Here is a 12481-nt window from a genome sequence, read left to right on the forward strand (position 1 = left end):
CCAGAGAAAATTCCACCAAACCTCTCGTATAAATACCCATCAAATAGCAGCTAACCTAGCCAACCACATTGTCACTGTCAATCTCGTAGTTAGTCCCTCTCTCTCTCTCTCTCTCTCTGTCTCTCTAGGGAAGAGCCTATCTCACAAGAATCAAACTTTCACTCACTTAAAAATGGCTGAATATTTTGGGCCATCGTCTCTCCCCCAAGTTCAATCTCTCTCCCAAACCTCCGAAAAAGGAGAAGAAGAGCAAAGCCACCAAAACGGCCTTTTTTTTATCCAATCAATAAAGCCTAGACTCGCTCTCAACGATGGCCCCATGGCTGTCCACCAGGCTTAAAGAACAAACCGAAACCAGTAGTTGTCTTTACCACCAGAGACGGTGAGCCCCACGTGAAAGCGGCGGGACTGGAGATTGCCGTCGGGTCATATGTCATAGACACGGTGGTTCAGTTTAGGCGTAGACGCTAGTTGGGTGGTGTAACCACAATGAGTGCTTCTAGGTCTGTGTTCAACATCACTCTCCACAACCCAATTTCTCACACGCCGTCGCTGACCCTCCATGGAAAATTCAATATTATCTCTATCACCGAAACTTTTATGAGTTCATTAGCACCATCATCATCATCTTCTGCTAATTCTTTTTCTTCTGGTGGTTCTTGTTCTTTTGGTATAACTCTTGTAGGTCAACAAGGACATGTGATTGGAGGGGTGGTTAGCGGCAATGTTACAGCGGCGAATAAGGTGGTGCGGGTGGTGGCTACATTCATGAACCCCTCGTTTCATAGGCTTCATAGTACTGATTTGGTGGTTCACGACAGTAGTGATGATCATGGAAATCCAAGGCTCGGTGGTGTCCGCCATGGTGGTGCTGGTGCTGGTGGAAGTGAGGGGTGTTCAAATACAAGCATGTCCATATCAGGCCATGGTGTTTCTTCACCAGCACCATCGAATAGCCTTGCTCCATCTGATGTGGTGACTTGGGTTGGGTCCACTTCTATTCCACATCATCCTTACTAGGAAGAAGAACAATAACAAAGAAGAAATCAATAGAAGAGCGCAACAAGTTCTGAGATATCTTATTCAAAAATCTGATTGTACAGATATCTCTAGAATACTCCAAATAATTGGAAACCACTATTGGATCACCAAAATCATATTTCAAATGGCTTAGAAACAGCAAAAATAAGTTCAACGATTTGGAACTACGAATGTACTGCAGCCGCATAGCATCAGATAACTCCTCCGTCTTTGGGTTGGGTCGGGTCAACCTGACTGGTAGATTGGTCAACAATGTGCTAACGTGGCAGACACATGGTAGACACGTGCCAGACATGTGGCGCTGACATGGAAGACACGTGGCAAACGTGTGGCGCTGACGTGGCAGACACGTGTTGATATGGTGCCTGTGATGCGTGTGCGAGACTGGGATTCACGTGCCTTTTTCAGGTGGCGCGTGAGAGCGCATGGAAGCTATTATGGGGCTCGACTTTGGAGTTTTGGACTCCTTTCGTCGAGGGCTTCCTTCTGGTATGCTCAAAAGTGAATTTCGAGCAACTTGATTTCTGAGCAATTCTGAAAAACACACCTTGTTTTTTCGAAAATCGACCAGCATGGCGCTGATACCACTTGTTATGATTAAGACACACTCAGAAATCAATCACACACAATAACACAAGAGATTTACGTGGTTCGGCAGCAGCCTACGTCCACGGGAAAGATATCCACTATAGAATTTCCTAGAGGGAGTTTAAAACATTCACACCTCACTCTCTCTCTCTATAGCACTCTCACTCACAAATTACATACACTCTATGTTTCCTTGTACTCAGACCCTCCTCCTCACCTGAATTTATACACAACTGAGGGAGTACAAAAAAAGTTATTGGCCTGCCAACTGCCATCTCCTCTCTTCCCTCCTACTTTTTGTGGTTACAGAATTGTAGATTTTATCTATATTTTATTAGTAGATTCTAGATTGTGATTCGAAGCATTGACTAATTGGTGTTGTACTCATTTTTTACCATTAAAAGAAACATAATAGTACATGTTCTCTCTCATGAAGAATACAACAATAATAATAATACATGCCAAGCTCCCGTTACGGAGTTACAAATAAATAAATACAAACATCAATGTTTAATAAGATTACACATAAGAGGTACATAAACTTTTTAACTCTCTAGCCAAATTGTATCAGAGCCATGTTTATTGTTGTTCATATTATGTTATATTTCTTTTAAATTATACATATATGGTCCCAATACAATTAGATGAGTACTGCACCTACAGAGGAGTCAATCACTACAGTAGCCAATACAGTAGCTTCTACATCAGAAGCACAAGAATTAGTTGCCTACCAGGATGTAAGGGAAACCTTAGATAAATAGACTATCCCAAAAGTCAATCCTGACATTATCTGTGAGATAGGAACTTTGACTTTACCAGTCGAAAGATAATCAAAACATTTGAGCATACTGCCCCTATACAGAATGATGATGAGATTATATATCTCCTCCACATATAGGATTTATATCCATTCTTACAAAAATACAAGTATGTCTATATAGGATTTGTCCAGATAGCCTTTAAACCTTTGATCCTTCTGGGGTAAAATACTAGTATCCAGTGCACTCTTCGAGATGATAGATGTCTTGATTGGAGAGCATCTCTCATGGGAGCAATAGAAACCAGTCTCTCCCATGGCCCAATATATTTTAACATTTTCACCCAAAAAAATATATATTTTAACATAAATCCCAACCTAAGCATAGCACTTATTGACCCTAATTTGTCAAAAGTTTTAGAGCTTAGAGTTCTATTACATGGATATAAATATCTTCCAGAATCACCACCTTTAACAGTAATTTTCGGAATCCATTTAAAGGTTTTAACTACCTTAAATCCTTACACAAAAAAAGCAAAGTGAATTAGGACACACAGTTTTAATTGACACTAACCTCTTCAGTAGTCAGGTTACTGTGCCAAAAATGATACCTTGGCAAAACATCACCTTTCCAGAAAAACGACATATACCTAATGCAGTCCTAGTTCGACCTATTGTCAGACAATCCCTTGATGATGTCATACAGACACAAGGAGGTAATGTATACCTCACATTCAATAGGCCAAACAGAGCATTATCCAGAAGCATGTCTAGTACTAGTTTTAGATCTGCTCCATCTTATATAGTAGATATACTAGAATCTTCAATACAGTCAACTTCAGAACCAATAGAATCTGTATTACAGGGAATGTCATCTAGACCACCCAGGGATACAAATCCTAATAATACTACAGATCCTGTTTTACAAGGAGTAGAATTTTCAGAAAATCAAATACCACATGGTGTGTGTGAAACCAGAAGGCCTTATAGCCCTATAGCTAGTGATATGAATTTTAAAGTTTAATAGATTTTACACCAGGAAGTGAAAATCGGAAAATCCTAAATCAAGATTTCATACAGGATAAATATCTAAACTTTAGGAAATGGTATTTCGCAAACCACAATCCTTCTCAGCTTGGACAGCTTAAACAACAGTATTATGCTCACCTAGAGCACTAACAGGTGCTTCAATCTTTTCCTTTGTGGTATAAGGAAAATTTTCCTGAAACACAACTTAATGTTCTTAACAATATTCAGAAAACATAAGTTTCTATAGATGGTCAAAGCATTACATCTATTCATCCAGCCTCCCAATCCGTAGAATTAAAACCCAGTGGTATTATAGCATACAGTAAACCACTAGTAATTACAGCTTTTGTTGAAACTCCAGAAAGATAACATCAAAGGGAAAATATACTTGTTAAAGATCTCATACCTTTGATAAAACAGAATAATTATACTAATCTTTATTGCCAAATAGTAGGAAAACAATTAACTAGAATTGAAGAAATTATTATGAAAATTAAAGTTAGTTATACAATCTAGCCAAAATCTGAATCTTTGATTCCAGTTACTATTAAACCACCTTTAATGCTATGGTATCATGCACGATATAAACAACTACATGACCTATTAATTTAATTTAATTTAAGCATGTGAATTCTACTTGTACATGAAGCCAAATAGGTTGTTTAGGAAGTATACATTATCTATATATAGACAACCATATCACCATTCCTTCTCACTACTCTACTCATACGTAGCCATTCTATTTCGCTCACTAGTTCATTGTCCAATAAGAGAAAGAACAGGCGATTAGAACTCACCATGGCAGTCCCACTCGGCTTCAAATTTGTTCCATCCGATCGAGATTTAATTCATTATCTTCTCCAAAAATCGACTGAAAGACCATTGCCTTGTGATGATATGATTACGGACTACGACCTTTACGGCGAAAAAGGCCTTTCGAAGATATTTGATGGAAAGCTTTCGGAGATATACCATGGAGTGGAAGAGAATATCCATTATACTTTTACTATATTGAAGAAGACTGAAAAGGGTGCTCGATTTGATCGAACAACTGGGACAGGAACATAGTAAGGCTTTGATGCGAGCAAGCCTATATACGATGGTGATCGAAGACTGATAGGGTTTAAGAAAAACTTCGTATATTTGATAAAGTCTAAGACCAAAGGAGGATGGAATATGGTAGAATACAATCTTGATGGCTTAGCACTCAAACATGCAATGAAACTAGGAATGGTAATTATTGTTTTCCCTCTAACCCTAATTTGCATGCATGCATGTACGTAACATTTATTGTAAATGTTTATATAACTTTATTGGTTTCAACTATTTTTATTATTTGGTTGTGTTTTATTTTATTTTTTTTTTGTGTTTGATCTCTTGTGGTAGTGTAGACACCCCATTTTTGACCGTCCTCAAGACTTGGACGTCACCGCTTTGAACACTCAGTGATTCCACATGTTTGTGTTTCGTTTTGAGTTCCCGGAGGTCTTGGCTACGCGCCTTGCCTCAGGATCTCTCAACTCGACTGCTCTGTGTTTGGTTTTGCACCAAACACTTGTGTTTTTTGCTTCTGAGGGTAGAAAGTAGCTTGTTAGCTACCCCTAACACCCACCGGCCTTGGTTTGAGGCCACCGACCATGTTTTGAGGCTACCGGCCATTGGTGAATTATACCATTGACCGGTCGGCATTCAGTATGGCCGGCCGGCCATCTGTTTGGCCGGTAACCTCCTTTTCTGGCCGATAACACCTTTTTACCTTCTTTAGGCATGGTGCATGCCACCTGTGCCAGCTGGAATGCACCAAACCTACCCCGAGGCATACATGTGGCTGTTTTGCCCCTTTTGCCCCCTTTTGGTCAAAGCTTCTTGAGGAAGCTTGACCCTTTGGCAAAGCTTCCTCAAGAAGCTTGCCAGCTGTCCTAGCTTCCTCAGGAAGCCTTGCCCCCTTTGACTCTTTTTTGTTTAGCTTCTTTGAGAAGCTTCAAAGCTTTCCCTTGTCTATATAAGAGCCTCTCCTCCTCCTTTGTTAGGGTTGAGCAAAAAATCCAGAGCTATACACATATATATCTGATATATATCGTCCTCTCTCTATATCTCCCTCTCTCTCTTCATTTTGTGTGGTTTGAGGGCTTAAAGTGTGTGTTTGTTCTTAGTTTTGCACACAAACACACACTACTACACCATACTTCGAATTTGAGAGGCTTTGGGGATTTGTTCTTGAGGTTTTGGACTGGTTTTGATGAAAAGAAGGAGGCTGCACTTGCTGTTCATCAAGGGTTCTTCAAGGGTAACTCTTTTGCTTTAGATTCCCCAATCTTGCACTAGACTTTTGCCTATCTTGCTCATTGTTTTAGACTTTGTGTATAACTGAAAAAAGGCTTGTATTTGCATGCTCAAGATATCTCATTAAGGTTTTTTTGGCATTGGGGGTCGACCTCCCCCTTTTAGGCCTTGTTTGGCCCTTTTTTGAGCTTCCTTTATTATGTTTTGATTTCTTTGGTGTATTAGCCTTCTCACCACTAAAATCCAGTGGATTTTCAGTGGTGAAGAAGGGGGTTTGAGGTCTTGCATAGGGGAGGGACACCCCTCTCCCTTGGTCTCTCATTTTGTTCATGTTTTGGCTCATAAGGGTAGCATGTATGCTTGGTTGTATTTGGCCCTATTTCAGAGGTTTTTGGGTGTTATTTGGGCATATCTTACCTCTATTTTTGGTCGGATTTGTGGTCCCTTACATGCATAATATACTTGCTTTGTATTCCCCCATTTTGTCTAGAAGTGCATCATGCATTTAGCCTACCATGCTCTTATGTTTTGGCCTAACTTTGTGAAGTTCTTAGCCATGTCCTACCATGCCTAAGGTCTGTTGGGTGCTGGTTTGATCGTATTTGCCATGTTTTGTATAGCTATTTCAGTCCCTAATCCATGCTTGTATGCTCACATTCATTATCACTTTCTTACCTTGAAAGGTTGTTCTTTTGTGCCTTGGAAAAGGTCATAATGCATGCCTTGTGATTAAGTCATTTGGGCTACCATATCAGTGGGTTTTGGGGGCTCATTTTACATATTGAAACTCTGATTTGTATTGAAAAGTGCATGCCATGAGTGGTTGGGGTGGTTGTAGTAGAATGCTCCCTTTTGTGGCCTTGAATGCCCTTGTTTTGGACTCATTCCTTGGCGTGTTTTGACCATGATCTATGTATGCTTTAGTCTTGTTTTGGAGTCTCTTGGGACTGTTTTAGGTCATTTTGGTCCTTTAAGGTTTGGTTGGCATAGCTTTGGTTTGACCCCCTTTATTGGCTTCAAGTGTTGGTCATTGTTGCATGCCTTGCTTGCATGTTTTGTTTGATTTGGCATCATTCTCTATTCATTTTCAGAGCTTAGCTTGTTGGTTTAATGCCCATATATATCGCCTTTAAGTATGCTTAGAGGTGTCCCCTTTTATGCTTAGGTGATGGACCTTGATGTGTGCATGCTTCCATGCATCATTTGTGCTCTTGTGCATCCTCTTAGGCCACTATTTTGGGGGTGGGCTGAGGTCCTCTCGTTTCAGTATAAGTCCATCTTTGCATATTTTGCATGCTTGCATGTTGCATTGCATTGGTTGCATGCTTACATTGTATCATTTTCGCATATTTGCATGTTGTTTAGTTAATGGCATTACATAGTCTTGTTGTATGCTTGATATGTCCATATTGCATTAGTCTAGCATGCAGGATTAGATAGTGTCATGTTGCATTAGCTTAGCATGTTCATGTTACCTTGCATGAGTTGCATCACTTTGCATTGTATATTGCATCCATGTATTACATTTTGCTTGGTTTGGGGTGTCAAACCAAGTATGAGGATTGAGAAGTGTTCATACTCCAAGTGATGTAACACGTCTCAACCCTCGGTCGTCAATCCCCTTGACCTCAACATGATAGGGTGTTGGCATTCATCTCTTTTGGTTGCATGCATTTACATCAAGTTGCAAACTTGGCCTCTTAGGCCATCATGCATCAAAAATGCATAGTTGATGGCCTGAAGGTCGAGGGTCATGCTCCCTTGAGTCCGTTGCATGATAGGGAGTGTGCGCATGCTCACATTTGCTTGAGAATTCCATGTGTAGACACCCCATTTTTGACCGTCCTCAAGACTTGGACGTCACCATTGGAACACTTGGTGATTATCCATGTTTGTGTTCGTTTGGAGTTCCCGGAGGTCTCGGCTCGCGCGCCTTGCCTCAGGATCTCCGAACTCGACTGTTTAGTGTCTGGTTTTGCACCAAACACTTGTGTTTTTCCTTGGAAGGGCAGGGAATGCCTTGTGAGGCATCCCCACACACCACGGGCAGTGGCTAGAGGCCACCGGCAGTGGCTAGAGGCCACCGGCTGGTTTTTGCTACCATCGGCACTATTTGTTGCCGGTCGGCACCTTTTGTTGCAGGTCGGCACTATTTGTTGCCAGTCGGCACTCTTTTTTGCCAAAATGGCATCTTTGGCCGGCCGACTACTGTGCATCTGCTTTTGTAGATATTTTATCACAGCTGTCTTGCTTTTGGCTCCCCTCCATACACGTGTATGGAGGGATCTCTCTCTTGGAAGCTTGTCTTGTAAGCTTTACAAGACAATAAGCTCTATAAGAGAGAGCCTTCTCTCTTGGCTTTAGGGTTAGAAACTTGAGAGGCCTTAGATATTTTAGACAGCCATTTTTAGGGTTTTGAGTTCTAGAGTTAGAAACCATACACTTTCTATCTCTATTTCTCCCTCTTGTGTGTGTTTAAATTGCATTTGTGTCTTACTATTGCACACAAACACCTAGTGTTTCACCTTCCCTTGGCTACTGAGGTTCCAAGAGGTTGTTCATGAGGTTCTTGAGTGGTTTCAAGCTTGGAGGGGCTGTTGGAGCTTCATCCTTGAAGAAAGTCAACAAGGGTAAGAAACTTACCTTTATATCCCCCATTTTTGCATTGCTTTTCTACCTATGTTAGAGCTGTTTTTGTGCTTAGTGTATAATATAAAAAAGTTCTGTTTTTTAACCCTCTTGATTGTTTATTAAGAGTGTTTTGTGTTTGGGGTCATTTACCCCCTCTTAGGCCTTGTTTGGCCCCATTTTGTGCTATTTTGTGCATGTTTCGGGACTTTGGTGTTTGGGCCTCTTCACCACTGAAATCTTGAGGGATTTCAGTGGTGGAGATGGTGCCTTGAAGTCTCCAAAAGGGGAGGGCCACCCCCTCTCCTTGTTGTCCTTGAAAAGGACCCCTTTTGGCCTCTTGAGAGAGCATCATGTTAGAATGTGTATTGGTCATGTCTTGGCTGTTTTCCATGCTTATTATGCCATGATATAACCTTGTTGTGTGTTGGTTTTGGTACACCATGCATGCTTAGCATACCTACCATGTAATGCCATGTTATTGCCTTAATATGCCTTAGGTTGTTAGCCTTCGTTAGAGCATGTTTTAGGCTTAGTTTTGTGAAGTTTGTGTGCTCATTTTGCCTTGTTTAAGGTCTGTCCTAGATTGTTTGGGTCGGATTTGGCATGCTTAGTATAGCCTCTTTGCATTCCGGCTTGTTGGCCTTAAGTATGCGAATGTATAGCATGACATTTTTGCATTGATTTGGTGATTTGGAACCATCCACCATGTCATTTCAGTCCCATTTGGATGCCTATATGTTTACCTTGGACGCATCTTTAATGCTTTGGAAGCTTCTATAGTATGCTCCATGTTTTGGCCATTGCACATGCCTTTGAATTTGAGCCACTTAGATGCCATCTAAGAGTCCATTTTGCATGGTCTAGGTCTGTCTTGAACCTATTTTAAGTCCTCTTAGCCTTGTGAGGCTTGGTTGGCTTAGCTATGGTTTAAGCCCCTTTGACTTGCTTCAAGTACTTGGACCATTTGCATGCTAATGTTTAGCCTATCTTGTTGCTTGGTTTGACACCATCTTAACATGATTTTCAATGCTTACCTTGCATGCCATTAGTCCATGTTATACCTCTTTCAAGTGTGCTTGAGAGTTGTTCAATTTGTGTCTAAGCATTGGCCCTTTAACACGTGCATGTGTGTATGTGTTTTGGTCCTTTACTTTGGTCATTTTGGCCACTGTTTTAGGCCTATTTAGAGTTGCCTAAATCATGTATAAGTCCATCTTTTCATCCATTTGCATTGCCTCATGTTTTCTTGTATGCTTGCATAAATGTCTTGCCATGCCATGTTGCATCCTTAGCTTGTATGTCTAGGTTGCATTGCATCTTGCAAGCATGCCTTATTCCTTGACTTGGTGATAGGAATTGGGCCTTGGCTTGTTTGTTTGATTTGCATTTCATTTGACATGAAAGTTGCACACTTGACTCCTTGGGCCATCATGCATGGAAATGCGTGATTGGTGGTCCGAGAATCGAGACACATGCCCTTTTGAGTCATTACCATGATAAGGGACATGATTGGTGCATATATGTCTTGAATTGTGCTGCCATGCTTTGCCTTGCCCTCTGTTGCTGTCAATTGCAGATTCTGCAGGAACACTCTGCCGACCGGCAATTTCTAGTGCCGATCGGCAATCATTTCCCTGCCGATGGATTCATTTTGTGCCGGTGGCCACATGCTACTGCCGGTGGCAATCCCATTCAGCCGGTGGTGTTCCCCAATGTCCAAGGAAGAAGTCCTGAGGTTTTGGCAGCCTCCAGAGGAGTAAAGGAAGGAAAACAGAGGCAGCCTATGCATGGCGGTGTATTTCCGAGCAAGACCCAAGCACGCGCTGCATCTGGCTCTCCTCCCGAGGCGGTTTACTGTTTTTCCTAGCTTAGTTAATTTATTAATTAATTAGGCAATTTGTAATATTTAATTAGCTTGCGTAGTTAATTAATTTGTATTATTTATTTGGTCCTTCTGAGTGAGGGCAAATCTGTAATAAGTGTGGGTAAGTAGTGTGTATGTCTTCCAACCCCCACTTCTTTCTTCCCTTTTATTTACCTGCTTTGATGGTTAGTATTAGGGCACGTTTAAATTAGCATACCTCATGTAATGCATGCGTGCATTCATACATTTGCTTTGCATGCACCGGGCTCGGCGCATCATTCTAACCACATCTGTATTTCAAATTCCAAACTGAATACATGTTGGTTGTGCATTTTCACATGTCATTCATAGACTAGCCGAGCCTACTCTAGTGACATTTTGTATGCGATGCATTAGGCACTTAACATGGACTTGGATCATGCATTGATTGCTAACATGTTCCTGTTTTGGCACGGAGTACGATGTAAGTATTTATGCTTTAGCATCTCGCATGCGTGTGAATGTTGCCATGACAGTATGTTTGCCATGTGGCTAAGTGCTTATATGAGATAAAATGTTTGAATGCCCGTGGGTGAAGGTTGGATTGTTTGAGTTGGAAAACTCATTGAAATCCGTATTTTAGCCTACTTGTGAGTAGCAATTTCCAAATCGCTTTTCAAAACAAACGGATATGCAATGCTTGTTTCCAAATTAGGCAATCTAGTCTATACTTGCTTGCTGTGCGCATAACATAGTAATTCTAGGTTAATAAATGGAATAAGAACATATAACGTTTTCAAAATCGGATATCATCGTTAGTAGAGGCCGGTCTTCGGACCGGGCGAAAGGGGGTGCTCATAGCTGACCTTCCCCGATCGTACCCAAACTCCCGAGCCGAGACAACTCCGGTGATGATGGACATGTGGCCTTCGGCACCGAGTCAGGGTTTCCTAAATTCCCCCATAAAAAAATATTTAGGTGGCGACTCTGTATCTGGCAAAGCAGTCCATGTTTGGCACTTCTTTTCAAAAAATCTGTTTCTCAAAATGATTTGCCAGATTTGGACTCTTTGATTCAAGATTAAGAACCGCAAACAAAGATCGAGTCCGAACTGTAGCGGGGCCTCACGCGGGGGCGTCTACACCATGCCATACACTGCTTGCCCTCTGCTACTGTCAACTGCAGGTTTCAGCAGGAGGATTTGGCCGGCCGGCAGTGTTGAGTGCCGACCGACAAAGAATTTTGGCCAAGAGCACAATATTTAGCCGATAACCTCATTCCCATGGCCGGTGGCCTTTTGATCTGGATGATGGCACTCCACTGCACTCAGAATGAAGTTTAGAGCAGTTCTGGAGACTTTCATAAATTTCAGAGGGGTGAGGCAGTGTAAACGGAGGCAACAGTGCTATGACAGCGAGTTTCTGGGCGAGACGAGTCAAGCATGCATCATCCACGCATCCCGAGGCGGGGCTGTGGCCACCTTCTTTCTACATTTAATTTGTTAATTAATTAGAAATTCTATAATTATTAATTTAGTATTATTTATTCGGACTGAAATATTTATTCGGACCCTCCGAGTGAGGGCAATTGTGTAATAAGTGTGTGTGAGTGTGTGCATGTCTTCCAACCCCACGTCTTTCTTCCCTTTTATTTACTAGCTTTCGATGGTTAGTCTAGGGCATGTTTCAATTAGCATACAGTATGATAGCATGCGTGCATCATTCATTAGTCTTGCATGCACCAGGCTCGGTACATCATACTAACTGCATAAGTATTTCAAATCTAACTTGAATACATGCTACTTGTGCATTTTCACATGTCATCCTTAGATTAGCCGAGCCTATTCTAGATTGCATTCTTTATGCATTGCATTAGCCACTTAACATGGACTTGGATCATGCATTGATTGCTAACATGTTCTTGTCTTGGCTCGGAGTACATTGTAAGTATTTTCATGCTTTAGCATCTCTCATGAGTGTGAATGTCAACATGACAACATGCCTACCATGTGGCTACATGCTTATGTGATATAAACTACTTGAATGCCTGTGGGTGAAGGTTGGATTGTTTGAGTTGGGATAACTCGTTGAAATCCGTATTTTAGCCTACTTGTGAGTAGCAAATTCCAAAGCGTTTTCTAAACAAACGGATATGCAATGTTTTGTTCCAAATTAGGCAATCTAGTCTATACTTGTTTGCTGCGCGCATAACGTAGTAAATCTAGGCGAATAGTCGGAATAAGAACGCATAACATTTTCAAAATAGGGTATCACGGTTAGTAAAGGCCGATCTTCAGATCGGGCGAGAGG

At 41.4% G+C, this 12481-nt stretch overlaps 1 protein-coding gene across 1 annotated transcript; it reads left to right on the forward strand.

Moving 5' to 3' along the window:
• The first annotated feature begins 489 nt into the window (after positions 1-489).
• Positions 490-1020, forward strand: LOC114258650 (AT-hook motif nuclear-localized protein 28-like). The gene has a single exon (XM_028198637.2). The coding sequence runs from the start codon at positions 490-492 to the stop codon at positions 1018-1020; it is 531 nt and encodes a 176-aa protein (XP_028054438.2).
• The last annotated feature ends 11461 nt before the right edge of the window (positions 1021-12481 follow it).

Source organism: Camellia sinensis, chromosome 1, assembly GCF_055761805.1.
Source record: "Camellia sinensis isolate YWXY chromosome 1, ASM5576180v1, whole genome shotgun sequence".
Classification (NCBI taxonomy): domain Eukaryota; kingdom Viridiplantae; phylum Streptophyta; class Magnoliopsida; order Ericales; family Theaceae; genus Camellia; species Camellia sinensis.